General features: G+C 36.5%; 1 protein-coding gene across 1 annotated transcript; it reads right to left on the bottom strand.

Moving 5' to 3' along the window:
- Positions 1–18,113: 18,113 nt before the first annotated feature.
- On the bottom strand, positions 18,114–22,150 carry SLITRK5 (SLIT and NTRK like family member 5). The gene is made up of 2 exons (XM_067289691.1): positions 22,108–22,150; positions 18,114–21,096 (listed from the first exon to the last, which is right to left on the bottom strand). Exon 2 carries the CDS (start codon positions 21,086–21,088, stop codon positions 18,215–18,217), a length of 2,874 nt encoding a protein of 957 aa, XP_067145792.1. The 5' UTR covers positions 21,089–21,096; positions 22,108–22,150; the 3' UTR covers positions 18,114–18,214.
- Positions 22,151–23,241: the final 1,091 nt, after the last annotated feature.

The raw sequence follows: 23,241 nt of genomic DNA, 5'->3' as shown, positions 1-23,241 counted from the left end.
GAAAATGGTCTCCTCTTTATTAATTGAAACTTCATTGTTAACAGAAAGTACCTTAAACTTTATGTGTGCATGACTTGGAGGGATTCAAAGTTGTTATACCCCAAAAGTTTCCAAAAATGTTGTCTCTGTTAATATTCAGCATTCATCCTGAAATTAGATAAAAGTCTGTGTGGTCCTGGGATTTTAATAAAAGCATTAACAGTCAAAAAAGAAACCTAACTATCCTTCTCCTAAAAGAAATTAGGCCTTTAGTTTAAGGTTAAAGCTTCAGGTTTCATTAAGAAAAGAATTTTATTTGCAGAAGAGAACCATTGAACACAGGCCTTTTTGCTTAATATCACTTTACATACTGAAATAATAAAATTTTAAAATAAGAAGAAAGCGAACTAATGCATTAAGGCTAGACTGCCTCCCCATTGAGCAGCAGATAACCATGAATGCTTCAACTAAAGTCACTTTGGATCAATGAATCTAATCAGGGTGAACAAAGAATTTGTTCTGAAATTAATATAAACATAAAGTGCACTTTTCACTTATAATGAAATGACATTACAATTGATAAATTTGTAATCAAGAAAATGCATACAGCTTATGGTATATAAATATAAATCTATTAGACTATAAAAATGATTTACCCACCACTCTTCCTTGGGACCAGTATGATTTGTACCTGTATGTTGCCTGAAGCACAAATTGTAGAATAATCTGGGAAAGTTTGGCTCAACATAGGTCTGGTAATTGTAATGAGATTGGATTTCCTTTTCATTTTGCAATGATTAACTTGTTAATGGACTATGAGTAACAATGTTTTAGGGCAGGTAGGCTAAAAGGAAACCACAATATACATATAAGAGAGAAACTGTATCTTTGCTGCTATTCTTTTAGAACCAATATTCAAAACAATAGAACATTCACACTTTTGTGCAACACAGTGGGGATGAAATAAGAAAGCTCAACAGGTACATTATGTCAATTAATTGTAAAGTATCACAGTAAAGAAGAAAAGTACTTTCTTCATTAATATAAACAATTAGGTAGACAAATCTATAAATAATAATATCTATAAATAATAATAATAATTGTATAAAGAAAATAAAATTATATCTGAAAAGTAAAACATTTCCAGCTTAGCGAAAATAAAGTTTGGCAAGATAATGCAATTTAAAATAGTTTGTAATGTGTACTTATTTCTTCTTATGGAGGGAAAGCTTGATAATACTAAAAATGTCACAGCAAGATGTGATATGCAATGAAGACGATGTTCTCTTAATGTTAGACATTATCTGGAGAAGTATCTTTCAGTGAACTATTATCACTTTTTAATAATGGTTTGAATATCAGTATTGTAATATATTAATTAATATATGGCTGTTGGTTTCTGGGTTTTTTTTGTTGTTGTTGTTGTTCTCAGCTCTATGTAGTTGTACTGAAAATAACCACTCAGAACCTGAACTCCTCTATACTACAAATTTCTTTGTCTGTCATATGTGACCTTTGTGTCATTTGCTTTTAATCCATGCTTTATGTTAAATAAGTGACCACAGTCCAAATTAGATTACCTAGATCTAGAATATAAATCTGATTCAAAGGTATTTATTTTGTGCCTAGCATTTTAGTTTAACCATTGCATCCTTCGTTTTTTTTCTGTTATCTCATTTTCTGTTTCCATTACAGTTTGCAATCCTATTTCTTTCTTCTTCTGAAGTGTTTCACTTCAAGAAGCAGATTAATGCACACTGGAATAGGTATAAAAAAAAAAAAGTGTCCTTTCACTTAGATTGATCTAAATCAAGATTAACTCTCAGACAGCAATGTCAAGGGATGTCAGTATAAAACAAATGGGGGGGGGCACAATTTGTATACTAAATATCACATGAAATCATTATATAAATCACTTGTAGACTGCACAACTAGGACCTTACAGGTATCAAGTCGCCTTAGCATGAAAGCTTTAGGCCACTATTATGTTACAATCCCGGGAAAACACAGTACAGAAAGATATACATATATACTTTTATATATGTATATATATACAGAAGTTGAAATATACTCTCAGCTAGTCACATACATTTTCATTTAACCAAAACAAGCCCACCTAAGTCAATGCAGTTATGTGCATGTAACTAAGGACTAACATTTGGTCTAATAGGAATAGGAACAGTCAATGTTATTGCTACATCAACTTTCCTTTTCCCTTTTCCATCCTTTAAAACCAGAGGCCATGGTGGTCGCCTTAATTATCACATAATTTAAGGTTTTACCTAGCTGCAGATATCTCTAATGTCATGTCCATAAACATAGGCATACAAATACACATATATCTCCCTCTGAACACATCTATTTTTCAGTCATTTCTGTACCTTTTCATCTTGTCTGCTTGTCATTTCTCTTTAGTCCTGTTTGTGGTGTTTTTTAAGCATGAGGGTTGTTCTTTGGTGTTCTTATGCCCAATCCTGGATAATCTTTAATCAAAGGGTAAAAGAGAGGGCAATGAAAGTTAGACCCCTCATGATTCAGTACATACCATGATGAAAACTACCTGACATAGCAGACCTCCTTTGAGAGGCAGGAGGACAGACAACAGAGGGAAATACAGGGAAATACCATCTTGGGATTCTAATACCTTGAAAGTAAAGAACATCCTGCTGCTGGCTTTAATAGTTCATAACAACAGCTGTCTTCCCCTTGTGAATGTTTCCTACGATGTAGACTTCCTTCATATGACATTCTTCAGTTCCAGCTACCTCTCGTATTGCTTCATGCCTCACTGCACCACAGGAGACATTGTATTGCAAAAACCTCTTCTCTTGCAGAGTGCCTAAGCACCACAGGAATAATACTTCTCTGTCAGAATGAAAAGAGTCTTTGTTATATATTTCCAACTTTTTTTTTCCAGATATATACCAATAACAATAAAAATTATCTGACACCATTTAATAGATTAACATTGTCACAAAATTCAGTGAAACCGTGCCAGATACATTATGGCACTTTGCTGCATAATTTTGGCTTAATGTGCTTTAGAGTATATGAGATCTTTTATATACATGTATAAGCATATATAGATATCATGTATACCTATGATGCTGTATAAATATGAATGGAAAATATACATAGAAATATACATGTGTCCATAGTTATAAATCTGTCTATATAATATATATGTTCATGATGATCTCTAATGTTTAATATTGCAAGTATAAATATTATCAATCTAAAGATAGTCTTTGGATTATTCTGTAAAGTACCTCACTGCATTTCTGAGGTATTAATATTATTTAATGTTTGTTTTCTTTACTGTTCATTGAAGAATAATATACAAAATGAAGATTTTTTTTCATTGCTATAAGAAGTTGTCAGACAAAAGTACCAATTTTATGAGGCAGAAAGATTCAGTGAATAATCAAGAGAAACTTTTCCAATTGATCAAACAATCAAAAACTGAAGGCTCAGTCCTGCAAATACTTAGACATATGAACAATTCTACTCCCATAAATAGTTCTCAGTAATATTATTATAAAACTTCTGAAAGTAAAATTACTCATATGGTTCAGAGCATGCAAGATTAAGTCTAAATAGCAGTAATATATAAACCATTGAAAGTGTTATTTTTGCTACAGAATTCCACTTTAAATGTACATTCAGTTTGACAATAAGACATTTAAAACCATTCTGTAAAATAACATTGCTTGACCTCATGTTTTCTGAGTATGGCTTTCTAAATATCTATTAAAACAAATCTTAATGAATTACTCTTTTATTAATTAGTTAAAATATATTATGAAACTTAAAAAATATTATGCATTGGTAAAAATGCATTTTTATAGTTTACAGTTATGAGAACTGTGTATGAAAATGTGTATTTTATCACACATTCTTAAGTTACTACAGTATATTAATGACACAACAGTATGAAGTGATACATTATGTAAATAAGCTAAGCTAGCTGAATGTAACTGTTTCTAAGATTTTTATATCAACTATTAGCTTACTGGCAGGTTTTGGGAGGATTTTTTCTGGCAAAACTGGTGATAAAAGTCCAAATATTGAGCAATTTTGACTTTTGAGAAAGGTTTTAGTTAAATATAAAGGCCAGGTAAATAGAATGTTGTGCTTGTTTTTGTTTTTTTATTTTAGGCAAAGTCATATTTTGTTTCTCAGGAAGATTTTTATTTAACAAATTCTAAAATACATTTGAAAAATAGTACTTTCTTAGGAATTTTTTTTTCCATATTGAGCATGTCCAAAAAAAGTTCTATTTTGACCTCACTTTCTAATACAAAATTCATGTTTCTTGTAGATTACAGGTATGCCAATAAAAACATGTTTAATGGAAATTAATGAAAAGGATTCTAGCACTCAGTAAAGTCTTACAAAATATTTATTAGTAAAAAATACAATACAAAAGATTTTAAAGATCAGATCCTACAATCCTTTGCTGAGCAAGTTGGAAATTAGCAAAGAATGCAGAATTTGACCATAACTAATTTATTTCTAATACAAGATGGATGTACGATCTTAGTATTGCATTAGTCAGACCCTGATCCTCAAAGGCATAAGACTTCTTCCCTTAAATATTTTTGACTAACTGTTGTTTAGCCCTTTCATTATTATATAATTGTGTATGAACTGAATAATTTGAGTCAGACTGAAAATTTCTTTGCCAAGCAAAAGTCCACTGCTTTCTTTGGGAGTCTTGCCTGATTAGAATTGCAAAATCAGGCCTTATGTAGGGAAGATATAATAGGAAACATATTAAGTGACTGTGAGATCACAAACTAATCCTATCCTAAGGATAAAATCTAATCCTATTTTTGACTGAAGTGATAAATTCCTCCTGGTCTGAGTCATCAGCACATGGATATTTACTTCTTTCTTGTTTTGTGTGTGTGTGTGTGTGTGTGTGTGTGTGTCTGTGTGTCTGTGTGTGTGTGTGTGTGTGTCTGTGTGTCTGTGTGTCTGTGTGTGTGAAAGAGATGGTTCAGTATCCACCTTAATACATCTTTCATAAAAATAGAACCAACCTATAAATGTGTTTATGACATCATAAGAATAACTAAAAGTATTAAGAATGTAATACTTCTATTAAAAACACATATGAAAGAAAATAAAAGTAATAGCGTCTTAACTGTTGTGACTGTTTTCCACATCTATCTGTAGTTTTGTGGAAGAGTTAGGACTTTATTTTACTTGGATGAAATCTCATTAGAGAAGCTGTGAGTTTTCTAGCCAGAAACGTAGGTGAGAAAACAAGGCATTTGTTCATCCAGCAAGACTTAGTCATTTTTATATTTCTAGGTTCTTAATATTATAAAAGGCTGTAAAACTCTGTGTTATTAGTAGATGGAAGTATTAGATCTGCTGATGAAGTTGCTAACAAGATGCCTTCCTCTAACACCTTCAAAACTGCTGCTAAAGCAGCATCTATATAATAGATACATACAGTATGCTGTGATGTCTCTGAAAACCCTTTTTATGAACTATATTCTTAGTCTTCTGTTGTGGGACAGCCAAGAGAATTCAAATACACTGTCAATATTTTAATCATGTGCAGCATGAAAAAGAATATTCTTTAAAAACTGAGATTATGTCTTTTTAGTAAAGTATATAGAGTTTATACTTTATTTTAAGGAACTATATACAGTATCTTCTGTTTGATCTTGGATATGTCAAAAATGCAAAGCTATGTCTTCTGTGATTTTGCCAATGGATTTAATAAATACTTATTTTAAGACCAGAAGAAAACTGTTGAACTCATCCAGCCCAGTAATCTCTAACTTCTTTTTGAATATACAGTATATATATACCATTTGGTGACAGATGAACTACTAGATAAATTGTTCTCATGCTTACTTACTCTTGGAGCTGCTTATTTTTGAGTCGAGACACAAAGCATTTAATTAGAGTTAAACAAAACAGACCAAAGCTAAGTTTTTTGGTTTTTTTTTGGTATTTTGAAAGTTTTCTTCATTTCATTTGTTAAATTTTAATCACTTTTAAACTGTGAAATAATTGTATTAATTCATTGTTCACCAGTATAATTCCCTTGAGAAAAAAAAAAAATCAGTGAAAAACAGTTTGGGCCTTGTTTACAGTATTACAAATATGTGAATTAGTTCCAACTTTTTTTCACCACTGCATGTCACTTAGTGTTTTTGTAGCTGACAAATTTTATACAAAAGGCTGTATTTTAAAAATAAACAAAAATATCAGAATACATGGCATACGGCTTGCTTCCAGTTGGCACCACAGGTATAAAAAATCAAATCCTGTCCTCAACCTGTATCAGCAATCAGCATAATATGTAAGATGAAACAGTATGGAAATATATGCCAAATACTGATTGTAATACCAAGATTTCCTCAGACAGCAATTGAAAAGTAATCAGCAAAAAGGTACAATAGCTATAGAAGTTTTCCTGTATTTTGTTATTACATTTTTCTGAAATGATTTTGTACTATTGCACAAAAAATGCAAATCTGAGCCCCAAAATTTGTGCATAAAAAAATGGCTGAACAATGAAAGTGATATCAAAGTGATTAGAAGTACTGGAACTGATATTCAAATCTTCTGAAAAAAATTACAATAATATGTTTTGGATAAAATCTCAAACAGAAATCTTAATCAGTAGTTGAAATATTAACCTTACCATTTGGACCCCTTTAAAATTAGATTTTATTTCTTTAAATTTGCAATCTGGGTACGATAATATTCACTTCCTGTCTAAAGCACTGGATAGTATTGCTGTGTAAGTTGAACAGTTACACGTTTCAGTGGTAGGAGAAGTAATGTTTGAATGTAGCTTTTATTAGGTTCTTAAGTGCCTAGTGCTGTTCCCATTGGCAGTGCTCCCATTGACTTCAATCAGGGCAGGAACAGGCCCTAATTTTGTAAGGCACTTTAGGATCCTTTGGGAAGAAAGGTGTTAGAAAAGTACAAGACATAATAAACAATTAGCTGTCAACAAAGCACTCTCACAAATACCTCCTATAGTCACACAACACCATATCTTAATTTCAGATTTCAGCTTGCTGTAGCAATTTTAATGCTGCTGATGAATGACTATTCGTCCGGGCACTGAGACATTTTGCGACACCATAATTTCAGGCTTTGAATTTTGATTCTCATGTAATTAAAAAGACCAAACCCATCAAATGCATTTTTCTAAAGTTACAAAAAATCAGACCAAAACATCTGCCTGTATTCTGACTAGGATGCTCTAACTCTAGCTAAAACCTCTTTCATGTGTAAGAATCTGACAGTAAGGGTTAAAGCACTACATTTAACATAAATAGATATATTCAATATTCTAGGTATTCAGTAATGTGCATACTATAGGTTTTTACTTTTTCATCAGTCTATTTGGACAATGAAAATAAAATCATACCGTTTTCACTTCTGTTAACAACAATCCTTGCTTTCAGATTCTCTGCCCTGTAAATACCTTCTTTCTTCTCAGTGTTAAGAAATAGTTTTGACAACATTTATCTTTTATATATTTAAAATGCAGAGGTAAATATAAGTTGACAATATTCCCAAAACATGAATTCTCTAAAAAGGAGTTCCTATTTCATCGGTATGGCATTTAACTCTTTCTAACACAGAGAGGTATACAGATATTAGCCAGTTGTTCACTCACCTCCTAAAAACCTCACCTCCAGTTAGTACCAAAAATAAATACAGTCTGATTTTTCAGAGTTCAACAATAACAACAACAACAACAACAACAACAACAACAACAGTTCTAACTGAAACCTTTGGAAGATAGCTATGAAATATCTTTATAATTATAGTTCATTCAAATTCTGTAGTTCCTGTTCAAATAAAATATCTAAACTTTGTTAGAAGCAAAGCCTAAATGAAGAAATTCAAAACATATAGATGTTTATATTTCTTATATGGCTTTACAGTTCAAATCTCTAAATAAATAAAAATATTCATTAACCCTCCTAGTACCTTATTGTCATCAGACTTAAGCATTATTATGAGTAACTGTTTCAAGACAGTAACATTCAATAAACAGTAAAACAAAACAAAATAAAACAAAAAGTAATCCTTGCAGAAATTGGAGCAGCATTAGATTTCAAACTCTCTCAGCTTTTCTGAGCATTTCAAGATGCTATAATGTTCTCTGTTTGGTACACAAATCTAATTGTGTATTGTCTGCATGAGCACAGACAAAGTTATATTGAGTTTTTGCTCCCTTTTTAGAGGAAGAAAAGACTTTAGTCACAGTAATTATTATCCTAGTATCTTCAGGAATTCCCACTCAAGCAAATCAGAAATCAGACTAAAGGAGTGACTCAAGTCTATATGTGTCAGGCACATATCTGAAGGTCTATTTTCCAAACACTAAAGTTGTTACACAAAAATCCCACTGAATTTGATGAGATTACTTATATCAATCAAATTATTCATGTGTATGCAGTCATAAAGTTAAAGCCTGGTCTTTGAACCTTTTTCTTCATTACTGTGTTAAATTATCTTTCCATTAGGGTTGTGAAGCAATACCGAGCTTTAATAATTAAGTGATCATGTGTGAGGCCTTACATCAACATACAGAGCAGGAGGTAAGGGCAACTGAGTATAAAACAAACATAAGAGAAAAAGAATGTCATTATGTAACTGTAAGTTGAAATTACATAATATTGATCAGGGCAGAATTGGGAACTTTTGATATTTCACTGGATGATTAGGTACAGCAATAACTAATTCTCAAATATTCAAATAGCAAGTGAGATAAAATAAATACATATTGTAGCTTTAAAAAAAATGTCCAATTCATTTGGACAATAACTCCCAAGAAAAATTTTATAGAGAGAAAATGATGAGAGGATGTCATTTCTCTCCACAATTAAACCTCTGATCCTAAGACCAAATCTAACAAAAACTTCTATGTAATCAGAGAAATCTTAAGAAATATTTAATTACAGAAAACATTCTGTATATAAAATATACTGAAAATTATGGAACATGTTCAGCATATAAACTCACATATGGATGAAAAATTATTACCCATTATAAATACATTCAATAATATTTCTAAAAATTGATGAATTTAGAATCATTATCTCATCTATTTTTTGTATTTATAGAAACAAATTTTCTCAAAAGAGTAGCAACTTATTATTTAGGAAAAAATTAATGGATTTGTTAAAGAAGTTTTGATGTACAAGTTAGTACAATACATATTAGTAGACTTCTACAGTTTTAAACTTTAAGTAATATATTGTACAATAAGCCCAATAGATTTTACTGTTTAGCATGATATTATGGTACATCGCCATCTATTTTGTTAGCAGCTATTACCTGCTGTGTCAAAAAGGTATAAAGAAACATTTCAGACCTTGTCAGAAACTGTCAACAAGGAGTTCATTATACCACTTTAACTACTGTGCTGAAAAAATCCATTATATAAGCATTGCTATGTGTGAAAGAGTTACTCTTTTAGAGGGAAGATGAATTAAAAAAAAAAAGGCTTCATTCTGCATTGGTGCCCTATACATACATACATATAAATATAAAGTAAAAGTATTACAAAGCTAATTATATAACTATATGTATATGTATGTATGCATGTTACAGATTTACACTAATGATGCTATAGATAGAATTTACAAAAAATTCTCTATCTGAAACAACACCTAAAACATAATTTCCATCAACTTTGACAAGGATTTTGCTTAAGGTCCTACTCTAGCTGTCAGAGCTACACAGGTAAACTCTTGAGCCTCTTCACAATACTGTAAAAAGCAGTGGGAAGGTGAAAAAGTAGACCATGTAATTCTGATTAGAAAAACAATACCAATATAAAGAGTACAATATCTTTCTTTACAAGAAAATATGCATACTTAAGAACATTACTTAGATCCTTCTGCAGACAACTGGGCTCCATGCACAAAATAAAATAAAAAGTATGCTACAAAACAAAGGTGACCAGTTTGATTCAAAATAATGTTTAAGAAAAAGGAATAAGACAAGAAAACAGAAAATTAAAATAGAAAATGCACAACTGTTACCTCCAGTTTATACACCTAGACTGTTATTTTCAAATATTAATGTTATAATCTCCAGGAAGCCATCAATCTATAATATTTGGAAATTGTTGCCACAACCAGTATTGACTACATTGCACACTAATTTTGGATGGAAATAGACTAAAAATATCCACCCAAAAAAGGCTATGAGTAACTTAATCGGTGAAAAAGAAAATAACCTTTAGAAACACCTGAAGTTATAATTGATTGAGGTGCTATCTGAAAAATCTTTGCAACTTAGAGTTTCCCTATGCAATGTAAACTGATAAACAGTCTATAATATTGCAGAAGGAAACAAAAACTTAAGACAAACTATTCAGAACTTTCAAAAAATGAAATCAATAGGAGAATTTTCATTCACCTCAAAAACATCAAATATACTGACTAGTCATTTTTCCTTTGATGCACTTTTTGTCATCACTAAAACAAGACAGTTATACTTGGGAGGAAAAGATTCAGCAGAATATTTGTTCTTTGAAAATATATGGTTCAAGTTCTTTAATCTTCATATAGGCATTTCTTATAAATTTAAGAACAGAAAAGTGTATATATTCTTGAATTTTGAGCTTAATGTGAATGATACTGTATCCTATATGCATGTTTTGCTATGTATTATCAGATAAAATCTGAATGTGCAGTACTTCATCTAACTAAGCCTAAGATCATGTAACCACACCATTATATCACTGATAAATAGTTCTATGAATGGTTTAAAAAACTATGTGAAAACTATTTAAAATTGGATTATAAATAAATTTTAGATAAATGTACTGACATAGCTGATTCAAATAAATATGTTGCCAACCTGAAAATGTTTATAATTTCTAATTTTATAAATTTTAAAATAGAATCTACAATGAGAAAACTGTATCACAGCTGAAGAGTTTCATTACAGTGAACAACCCTGCTTTAATTTCAGTAGAGAGCAATTACCATTGGGACCTCCAGCTTTACTGTACTTGTGACTGAAAAACTGAGTATTTCATCTAAGATCAGCATTTACAAAGAGACCAATTTTTGTCATGCAACAGTTACTACACAATTAAATACAGTTCTGAATTATTTATTTTCAGCTAAATTTAGATATCTAATATTGAGAGCTTTGTAATGACTGGCTTCAGTTTCATAAATACACTTGGTATGTGTTTATTCATTTGATTAGACAAATTAATTGCTATCATCTTAAAGAAGTTACAGCAAAGTTAAATTCAGGCCACTCATGTTATAGAATATTATTTCAAATGTGAAGAGTAAAGTTTCAAGATGCAGGAATATGACTGCACCCAAACTACATTCAGCAAGTTGCCAGCTGGCTTTGGGCCTGATCCTTTGTTCCTAGACACCCAAAACTTACATTTATATTAATATATTAGACAAGTCAAAGTCTTGCAGGACTGGGGTGACTTTTTTGTGATTCTGTGTGAAATAGCAGTCAAATCCTGTGCCACATTCCAGGTCTAAAAGCTTTCAAAACACACATGGAAATATTCTGCATCACAATATAGACAATGTTACTTAAAGAAAAAATATATATATGCATGTATACATGTATACATGCATATATATACATATATATATACAGTTTTAAAAATGCAGGTGCTAAAAAGGTAAAAAAGATATCTACTTCTGAATTAAACTCTGTTTTCCTTAATTAGAGAACTGTACCAGGCTGTCACCTTTCAGGCTTTACTTTAAGAATCTAACTTAGTCAGTACTTACATTTAAATATATTTTTGATTAAAGGTGATATGATGTCTCTGACAACAGCAATCTAACACTTTGTCCCATTACCCAATAAAGTTTTTGCTGCAGTATTGGTACAAAATTACCAGCATGTGTTGATAATCTGATATTCATAATATCAGGTATAATGTTGAAATCATGAGAAAAAAATGTTTTATTACATGACATATTGAACTAAACAATTACTATTTCAACTCTTTATTTCACCTCAATCTAGACTTATATTTTTGAAAGGTCATCCAGGACCTCATGATATACAGCAGTAATCATCATGTGTCCAAACAGAAAAATTCTTCAAACATGGTCCTTAATTTTCTGCCAGATTTAAATATATTCTATATACGAAGCTGCAAAACAGCAGTAAAAGTAACGGCATCTTCCATGGCAAAACCACCATAGAGGAAATCATTTTTATCTAATTCAAGGTTTCAGTATCAAGCCCACAAAATTAAATACAAGTATGCTGTCAGTTCATGTGGTCCATCATACCAAAGGGCCACATTTGTGTATGCAGATGTCAGATGAACTTCCCACATAGTCAGGTCAAAATAGTCCCAAGCTAAATTTTAAAGTGCTATACTAAATTAATGTTCAGTTAATATGCCAACAGACTAGAAGTATATGTAATTCATTTTTGGGGTACAGAGCAGAACTAACAAATGTTTATCATTACTGTATTCAAATTTCTCCCTTTACAAAACAGTAATGCTATTAGAATGGCTTATTTAAGTGCTATAAGGCCAAACTCATAAAAGTAGGATAAATCTTTTGTAATTTCCTTAAGTCAGTGGATTCCGGTTTCATACTTATACAACTAGAAGCAGAAAGTGGCCCATTATCTGTAAGTTAAATAGTTAATTTGATGAACATTTAATTACAAACTTCATTACACTTTATTTCTTTGGATATTCAATTAATTAAATGCCTCTGGTTCCTAGGACCTAAATGCATCTCTTTCTGTTTACTAACACTGTTCTTTTCAGTATTTTAAGAATAAACAGTTGTTCTAAAACATAGGTGTGCATAGTATTTCTGGAGTATTATTACACTATGAAGTACTTTGAAATGTAGCTGAATAATGAAAAGGAAAAGTGATAAAAATTGTAAAGATATGTGGTATTTATATTAGGGATAGTATTTATACATAGATGGATAAACACAGATCCGCAGGAGAGTATTGCTGGAGTGCAAGGAGATTTATGTGCTCTCACCTCAACAGAGCACACCACAAAGCTTTTAGGAAAGGTAGGGAAATTACATAAATGAACAAGCAGTTGGGGCCACCCTTTTCAGAGTGCTGCTCTTCTGTCCCTTCCTCCCACAGAACCAGCACACCTGTCTACTTCTCCATCCCGGTATCACTCTTTAGCTTGAGGTTCCACATTTTCCAGAGTAAATGGATGCTGCAGAAAGGAGGTACAAATTCCCTACAATCAAATAATCAAAACAAATATTAAGACCATTTGAAGACTGACAGCTATAGAAATTGTCTTTCATTCACTCTCTTCTATCTCTATTTCAATTTCTTGTTTAATGCCAGTAGTGCCAGTAATGTTCTCCAATCTGCATGAGACAAAGAGTTTGGCCCCTTCTCTAGAGGCTGGTTTGGAGACTCTGCATGTCAGTATGCCAATCTTTACCCAAAAGAAGGGCCATTCAGCCTCTCCAAAGACACTGAGAAGTATAAAGAACCTGCCGAAGACATTCTTGTTTACCCAGTCATCATGTCAGATCCTTCAAGGTATAGTACCTTAAGGGACTGTGTCCCTGAGAGGGAACCATATGCATTAAGGAAACACCATTTAAGTTTCTGTGAGAAGCCTAGTCAGACATTTGAGCTCCAGCTAAATATAAGCCTAAACAACCTACAGAACCAAGATGTTACCTCCATATTTTACCAACAACCTTGATTAACTATTACTGCTTTTTCAAACCTGTTTTCTAAGATGTGTTTTCTATGGGTCATAGGCTCATTTTTAATAGTATTTTACCATTAATTTTGTCATATTAACAATTAAATTATTATTTGATATGAGAAAAGTTACCAACACCTCTAATATGCATTCCTAAAAAGAATACTCCTGAGAATTAGCTATATGTTATAGGGAAAAAAAAAATGAAAACATAGGAGAACATTCAGAAATGAAATACTGCAGCATACAGTTGTGCATGTTTTTACAAGCTTAAGCGACCATTAAAATAATGGGAGGTCAGTGTAAAAAAAGTGCAAGAATTTTGGCTGTAGGAGTATACAAGTGGAAACTGCTTTTATGTCAGATTTTTAATTGATGACAACTGACACAATGTTTGGTGTTTCAAGTCATCTGTAAGAATGTCTAGAAATTACAGGGATATCTTCTGGGACTAGCCAAGTGAAGTTCAGCACATTTTATTAGACAGGAGTAAAGTATATAACACAAAAAAAAAACTAAAGCAAAAGAAAGGGAAAAGGAAAGGAAAAGGGAAAGGACAAAAGGGAGAGAGGGAGGAAGGGAAGTAAGTGAGGGAGGGAGGAAGGAAGGAAGGAAGGAAGATTTTAGAAAGCGAAAAGAAAGAAATCACACCTAAACTCACCATTTAGTATTTAGGAAATTAAATTCATTACACAATTGGCACAATATTGGATAAAGAAAGTAAAAAGAAAAAGCTCAAAGAATATTTCTTTGACTCGTTAAGAATAAATGCTGTATATTGTTACAATCCATGTTTTGATTCTAGTAGTTACATTGAGAAACTAGGATTCTCTTCTACCTTTTTTCCTCTTTTATCATAGAATTTCTTGCACTTTTAAAAGAAAATGTGAGGTTGTACAGGTCTTTCAGTAAGCTCACTATTACTTGTCAAAAGACTAAAAAAAATTAGAGCAAAAAAGAAATCAGCCCAATGACCCACAAGCTAACATAGTGTTCATAATTCTTAAAATAATGTTTTTTGGTTGTTTTTTTTTACACTTTTACCCCTTTGGTCAGCACTAACTCAGCAGATCATCATGTAGAAGGTTTCACTGATCTTGCTAACAAAACAGAGGTCATATTTTTATACAACCTTTTTTTCTTCAAACAAATCATCTTGTGTTTTCAAATCAGAAGCACATCTCCCTTTGTCATTTGACATTCCCATCTACATTTTCAAGCTGTAATTTTCCACAGATAATATATCATTGTAGCAACTGAGTGGGAAATCCTACTTCTGTTAAAGTCTTCATTCGAAAATAGCCCTTTCAGGTGTATTTGTGTATTTCAGGATAATTATGGACTAAACAATATTATTTTACACTTTGTATCCCTTTCTAAGGATTCCTCTTAAAGAATGCACTTTCTGAAGGTAACTGATGTCATTTACTTTTTTCCCCGCAACAGTGGAACTGATAATCTATTTTTTCTACTGGTGATGGGAAGTTGAAGGGTTTTAAACTAATTGTTCTTATTTTAGTGTAGACCCTTAGAAAAAATTATCAGTACTAATTATCAAGTGTGTGGAGAAAACAAGGAGGCAGCAATACTACTGGCCTCAGAAATGGCAGCATCACTGTGTGAGCATAAACAGACTGCTGAGGCATTTCTATCAGTTATTTCTTATAAATTCAAGCCATTCCTGCTCATTTACTCATTTGTGGATGCTGCCTCTTTGTGGCAGAATGCCATGTAAAATGTACCTTTCACATTAAGGACCTAATCCTACATTTCTGTTGAAATCAGTGCAAACTCCTATCTATGAGAAGTTTAGAATTATAGAGAAACAATATATATATATGTGAAAGAACACACACTGCTTGCAGGACCTTCTCATTCAAGCCTTACAGAGTAAGTGTTCCTCCTAGTGAATGACGAAACCAGCGAGGCTGAAAATTTGCTTACTTATACCCATTTAACAACAGTGTCCCTACACTAAGTTTAAATGAAAGGAGAACCAGGCCATTGTTTTCAGTGGTTAGATGGGAAGTAATTCAAAATAAGGGCTCTAGAACTGCACCTCAGTCAGCAACACTCACATCTCTCACTAGGGTCAATAAAAAGTCTGCAGTAGATCAAGAGCAGTACGCAGAATAGCCATGTGTTGTTTTTCGTGACAAAAGAGCACTTCTTATATTTGCATTTCAAATCTAAATAACAGTCCACTTACTAAACTGTCCAAGCTAAAGATAGTCATGCATTTTTTTTTTGCTTTTGCTTTGTGTGGGTGGCATAGAGAGAAGAACACATGCTGACAAGACATTTATCTTGAATTCCAACAGACCAAGTTATAGAGCTTTGTTTTTTAAAGGGGGGCATATTGCACGTGAATAGGAAAAGCAGAAAAGAACAGAGCCCTTTTGCAATAAAAGATGTACATGTCAGTAACAGTGCAAACAATACCAAACATGATAACCTAACGAAGAAAGACAAAACCTCATGTGAAATATCACTTACCCTGTTCCATACATTAAAGAAGACTTTGTAAAGAAAACAAAATGTAAATAAAAAGCTATCCTATTAAACATGTTGGTGAAACACATACCTACGTATCGCTCTCTGACCCATGTTATATATGCTGGTAATTACAGTATACTGTGTTTTGAAAATAAAAAACACATGTTATGCTTGAAACTGTTTGGTCTTTCTGATCAGGCAGATTGATTGCTAGTAAAGAGAATTCGACATATGAACAGATGATTCTGGCAAGAAATTTTAAACTTCAGATACTCATTACTTCATGTTCTTACATTTGAAATATTTATCAAGTGTTTATTCAGAAACTATTAAAAAATCACATGTGTGGGGATACATATGAGACATCAGTTGCCCCATCTTACAGTGATGCTGTGTTTATGAATATCCTTGCCATTGCCTGCTGCCCAGAGGGGTAAAGACATTGTATATAGATGTGTACAGTCCATCATTTGGTCTTTCAAGGTGCCAGTAAACACATGGATCTGTACAAGTGCAATTGTACTTGACTAAACAATCAGAAACTGGCTACAACAGTTGTCAAATCATTATATTTTGGTTGACTTAAAAAAAAAATTCTTTTCTTGCTAGAATGAATGATTTCTATATGTCCCTCACTAGTTTGCCCAACCATGTGTCCTAGCAGGAGGTTGCTAAAAGGTACCTTTTTAAATAGAGAAGCATGATTTTTTTTTTTCTATTGTGACCAGATTATACGTCTTAGATTGTCTATTAAGATTTGGTCATAACTGGTGTTAACTGTAATGATTTAAAAGGTTCCCCAATACTACATCAGCTTTGGAAAAAGAGCTCTGAATGTAGTGCAACACTTCTGAGCAACCCACAGACTTTGGACCCCATCCTGAAAAAAGAAAAAAACACTTAAACTTCCCAGTAATTCTACTTGTAAGAACAGCTCTGCATCCTCTACCCTACTACAGTCTTTTGGGCATTTGACTAACTTCGTTCCATGAGTGAGTCTATGGAGACTACACACATGAGTAAAGTTGTTCATGAGTAAAGTTGTTCATGTGCTTAAGTGCCTGCAGGATGAAGGCCTAAGTTGGGACTTCTTTCATGAGTACAGATACTTAAGTGAGTAAGAAATTGCAGGATTAGGCCCTAAAATAGTGAAGGAAAGAGAAATGCTAATGTGCATATAAAAATAGGTGCTACAATAAAATATTTTTTATATTTCATCAATAAGTTATTTTCACTAACCACTTATGGATCATATATCTCTGCACTCTTTAATGATTTGTCCACATCTACGGTGATCCTTTTAAAGATCATAATATATTTTTTAATTCAAAAGTCCAGAAAGCATACAAACACATCCTTAAAAAAAGGAAACCTTATATTAAAGTTGGGGTGTGCTAATCTCTCCGTAAAAGCCATTTAGACTCACCCATGGCTAAAAGGGGAAAATGTGCGCTGTACTCTTCAACCAGAAAGAAAATAAAATTAAACAATGTCTGTCCAAAGAAAGGTGACCACGACTTTCGTACTTGTAACCTGAACAATGTGACCTGACAAGACCCTCCTGCCGCCTTCCCCAAGCACACACCGGCACACACATAATGCAGGTGCTGTGCCCCGTTTACACAATAGGTGGTTTCCTACTTACAAACATGGGGGGGGGGAAGAAAAGGAAAAGGAAAGAAAAAAGAAAAAAGAAAAGAAAAGAAAAGAAAAGAAAAGAAAAGAGAAAAGAAAAGAGAAAAGAAAAGAAAAGAAAAGAAAAGAAAAGAAAAGAAAAGAAAAGAAAAGAAAAGAAAAGAAAAGAAAAGAAAAAAGAAACAGCACACCCTTTCTGAATCATTCCCCAAAGCTGAAAAATCCTGTGCCAAGGCACTTCACCCTACAACAAAACGAATTAAAGGGCGGGGGGGGGGGGGGGGCGGAGGTCAGCGTTTATGTTTCTTTGTTTTGCGTGTGGTTGTTAAATACAAATACTCTAGAGAAGGAGCTGCTGGAGTTGTTGGGGGGGGTGGAGAGGGGTGTTTCTCAGAACTGACTGAATGTGGTCTGTTTTTCCAGCACTTCGAGGTAGTCCGGCTCTGCGTTTAGTTTTGCTTTTAGCTCCAGGTACTCGTTCCTGTTGGGCTCTACATAGACAGTACTCGGGGGGTTGTAGAGCACCGTCTCCCGGAGCCTGCCGTCCCCCGGCCCCGGGTGCAAATACTGGTGGGGACGCCTAAGGTCATAGTTGGGGGAGTAGGTGAAAGCAGCGGGGAGCTTGGGGTAGTCAGGGAGGGTGGAGCCGGGGGTGCCCAGCGTGGAGGAGGAGGAGTGTTTGTCGGGCTCCAAAATGCCCCTGTAAAAGCGGTCGGCGTCTTGCACCGGGGAGAGCAGCTCCTCCCGGGGCTCGATGGTGCTCACGCTGTACGCGGGGCTGCGCTGGGGCGCATCCTCCCCGCCGGGCGGCGGCGGCGGCGGCGGCCCCGCCGCGGGCTGCAGGGGGTGGCTGCTGTAGGTGACCTTGAGCTCGTGGAGGTCTTTGTAATCCTCGCCCGCGTTGCCCTCCCGGGAGCGGTAGATGGGGTTTTTGCACATGTGGCCCAGGGGGTGCGGGATGTACTCGTACACGTGCCCGGCGGGGGTCTTCACTTTGGGCAGCGCCGCCCCGCCGCCGCCGCCGCCGCCGCCGCCTCCGCCGCCTCCGCCTCGGTGCTGCTGGTGGTGCGGGTGGTGGTGGTGGTGGTGGTGGCCGCCGCCGCTGTAGACGCTGTACTGCATGTTGAAGGAGCTCACGTCGGAGTTGTTGGCGCTGGCGTGGTCGCCCTGGCCCTTCTTGCGCCGCTTCATCACGAGCACGAATAGCCCCGCCGCCACGAAGACGGACATGATGAAGACCAGCAGCAGGCTGAGGATCAGCACCGAGAGCGGCACGGAGGAGCCGCCGCCGCCGCCACCCGCGGGCGCCGCGCCGCCCGCCGCCGCCGTGCCGTTGAGGCGCACGGTAGAGGAGGAGGGGGTGCTGCGGGCCGGCAGCGGGCCCGAGGACGGCGTGGGCGTGGAGACGACGATGTCCGAGTAGTCAGGGCACAGCAGCTCCGCCCGCACTGCCCGCATGTCGCTCTGGGCGAACTTCTTTGGCGACTCGCAGATGACCTGGTCCACCAGGACGCCCGTGTTGAGCTGCTCCAGCCACAGCTTCATGCCCACCACGTCGCAGGTGCAGTCCCAGGGGTTCTCGTGCAGGTCGATCTGCAGCAGGGATTTCAGCTGATCCAGCACCCCGCTCACCGGCAGGTAGGAGAAGTGGTTGCTGCGCAGGCTCAGCCTGTAGAGAGACAGACCGGAAAAAATGTTCCCGGGCAAAGATCTCAGCAGATTGTTGTTCAAAAACAGGAGCTGGAGGTTGGGAACGGGTTCAAAGGTGCCCGCCTCTATCTCCCGGATCACATTGTACTGAAGGAAGAGGTACTGCAGGCTCTGCAGCCCATAGAACAGCTCTGGGCTCAGCTTCTCAATCCGGTTCCCATTCAGGTACAGTCTTCGCAAGTTAGTTAAATCCCCAAAAGCCCGATCCTGAATAACTGAGATACGATTATTGCCCAGATGCAGCAAATCCAGCCCGGTGGCATCCACAAAATCTGCCCTGCGCACCAGAGCAATGTAGTTTTCTGTCAGATACATCTTCTTAGGATTATAGGGTTTGGGCTGCAGTTCGGAAATGCTCTCGATCTTCCTCTCCTGACAGTTGACGTTGAGGCCCAGGTCAGAAATCTGTAAGTTGCAAGTGCAGGCAGTGGGGCACTCCAAAGGCACCGGGGATTTGGTCTGGTAGGCGATGCTGGGGCCGTAGTTGCTGTATCCCAAGTCTTTTGAGGGCAGGCGGGAGGTGGGGCGCACCCTGGTCTTGTTGGGTTGGCGGGTCCCCTTAGGGGGCTTCAAGGGGGATTTGTAAACAGCTGAAGAAGAGGTGGCCACAGAGTTCACCGAAGCCGGGGTGGTGTGGAAATACCCTGTGGTGCTCAGCGGTGTCTGCGGTCTCATTTCATAATCCGAAATGAGTCTCCTGGGGCAAAGCTCCTGCTTGGAGACCTCATCTAAGTCTCGACCATGTAAGCGGAAAGGGGTCTCACAAACCACATCTCCCACCAGAGCAGAGTAGGAGATACTGTCCAGCCAATCCTTTAGAGCAATCAACTCGCAAGAGCAATTCCAGGGGTTTTCCTCCAGCTGCAGCTCCACCACTTTATCCATGTGCTGCAAAAGGCCCGCATAGGGCAACAGCTTCAGCCGGTTACCCCTCAAGTCCAGGTGAGTTAAGGGCACAAAACGGAAAAGGTTGTTGGGCAAACTGGAGAGGAGATTATCATTGAGAATCAGCACCTGCAGCAAATGCAGTTTGCTGAAGGCATTGGGTTCAATGATGCTAATATAATTATAATCAACTTGTAGATACTCCAAACTCTCTAGCCCAAGGAAAGTGTCATCCCGTAAAAGTTCCAGCTTGTTGTTGTTCAGGTGCAGCCTCCTTAAACCTCTCAGACCATGAAAGGCCCCCGTTTCGATGTCCTGTATGTCGTTGCTCCCTAGGTGCAAAATCGAAGCCCCGGTGTAATTGACGAACTGGTTAGGGTACAACCTGTTCAAAAGGTTCCCCGACAACAAGAGGTGGTAGACAGGGAACCTCGGTGGACTGATCTCAAAAAGGCTGATGATCCCTCTGTTCTCACAGCTCACTGTTAAGATACTGTCTTTCTCCTCACAAGGACATGCATTATCACAGATTTCCCCATAATACTCGATGCTTTCTGCCCACGAAAGGACTAGTGATGTTAAAGCAAACGCGATCGTCTGCAGCATCCAGATATGCATTTTTTTGTTGAGGTCCTGTTCCAAAGTTACTGTAGAGCAGCAAGCGTACATTTTATTTCCTGTTTGGGTGAGAAGAAAAAAGAAAGCAACATAATAGCATAACACTGTAAAATTTAAAACGGACACAAAGTTTATATATATCTTTAGTGGGGTAGAGATTGGATTGTTAATCAAACAAAGAAAACTCCTGTCACTTCTAATTCCCACACTTCTGAAAACTGGATGACATGCACTGATTAAAAGGTTGATGGGCAACTCCTAGTGAGTTAAATGCCTGTGGTGTTTAAAAAGGTGAGGCCACAATAGAAACTGTTCTGGTTCTATTCATATGTGGTACATTTCAATGTTTCATTGGATTTCTTTTTCACCACCAGTCCCATAAATATACATAAAATGGCTGTCAGTTCAGTTTCACGGTTCTAATTTAAGAGAAAAGCAGCACCATTTTACGAGGTTTCCCACCTCCCCTATTACCCAGCTCCCCCTTCCCTTCAGAACCTCCTCAGTGCACAGTGCACTAAGGTCTTTCCCTATTTTTACAGAGCCAAAGTGCTACCTTGATTTTTAACCACTGATGGAAATGCCATAGTAGGAATCCAAAGAAAAATGCTCAGTGCTGAAAACTGCAGTTTAATTCAACAGAGAGAATACTGACAGATTCTCCAAATCATCTGTTTCCTAGAACACTTTTATTTATATATATACATAATATATGTATATGCATATGGAAAGCACACATGCACACAGGCACACACCCACCCACCCCCACACACGCACACACACACAGTAGAGGACTTTTGTGGTGGAATTCTTCAGTAATGAAACTAAATACATCCACCCCCTACTTCAATACACTTAATAGCTCTATTCAGTGAGAGAAATTTTGTATCTTTATACAAGTAAATCATCTTAATTGATTTTATGATTCCCAGAATGAGTTATGTACAATGTAACAGAGCTCACTATCAAGCAGAGGTCTTCAGTTCTTACACACACACACACACACACAGAGGCACACACACAGAGGCACACATACTCTCACACTTGAAGGGAATGTTTTAACCACTCACCCAAAATTTGTGAAAAATGTAAAACATGCGGATCATCTTCGCAGTCTCAGCCATATCTGACATACCGTTTATTCCCAACGTTCTGTAAAACTAGCCTCGTAGAAGTGGAGAGATCTAAATAGGTCTCATGGAAATATCTCATCGCCAACACTCCAAGCATCAGAGTTACTGATTATAAGCAGCGATGGCTGTCAGTGCTCTTCATCCTTTAGGGGAGAAGACACCCAGGCTGATTAAAAGCCAAGGGGGATGGGGGAAAACCCTACCATTGACCTACGTCAGTGATTTAATACCCGAATTTCATCTATCTGGAAACAAATCCGATTTCCATTCCTTCTTGCAGTCCTTCTGACTCCTTGTGGTTTTCTTCTACTTCTACTAGTCTAAAAGCAACATGAATAGGGAAAATATATGCATTGTGTGTCAGTAGAGGAAGACTAATAAATCATCCGGGCTTAAATGCTGGGTTCCTGGAGCAGGCTTGCATTTTCTATCGTCCACCTCAGAGCTCCAATCCTCAAGCCACAACTCTGGTTTGGAGGAACGCATCCTAAAAAATGGCAAGTCTCAGTACTGCAAGACATCTCCTGTGGCATCAGGTTCAAGGCTGCAAATCTAGCACTTGCAGCAAAGGCAGTCATGCAGCAAGAAATCGGAAGTCTCGGCGAATCTCTCTCTAATTCTGACCAGACATCAACTGGATTGGAATTACTCAAAGCAAAAGGCTTCACTGCATAAAGGCAGCAGAAATCTTACTCAAAGGCATGTATCTAGCATATTCTTTCTCAGCTCGATCAGATCCATTCATCCATTAACCGACAGTTCTTCGGAAAAAAAAAAAAAAGCCATTGAAAACCTGCCCCGTCAGTGTTAAACTCCCAGGCATTTTATAACTTTAATTCAATTATGGTTAGTAAAGGAGAAGAATACAACCATCCCTCCCTCCTCCTTTCTCCCTTTCTCTGAAAAAAAAATAAAGGGGGTGGGAGGTATAGAGAAAATAAAGTTGTAGCTGGCTATATACAAGGTTGCAATCCCACCCTGGAAACCCCTCTGTGATGACTGCGTGCTGCTGTTCGCCAGCTCCCTACAGAGGTTCATAAGATTGGGGGGGGGGGAGCGGAAGGAGGGGGA

Source organism: Apteryx mantelli, chromosome 1 (assembly GCF_036417845.1).
Source record: "Apteryx mantelli isolate bAptMan1 chromosome 1, bAptMan1.hap1, whole genome shotgun sequence".
In the NCBI taxonomy this organism is placed as follows: Eukaryota; Metazoa; Chordata; class Aves; order Apterygiformes; family Apterygidae; genus Apteryx; species Apteryx mantelli.
This window is presented reverse-complemented; position numbering and strand designations above follow the sequence as displayed.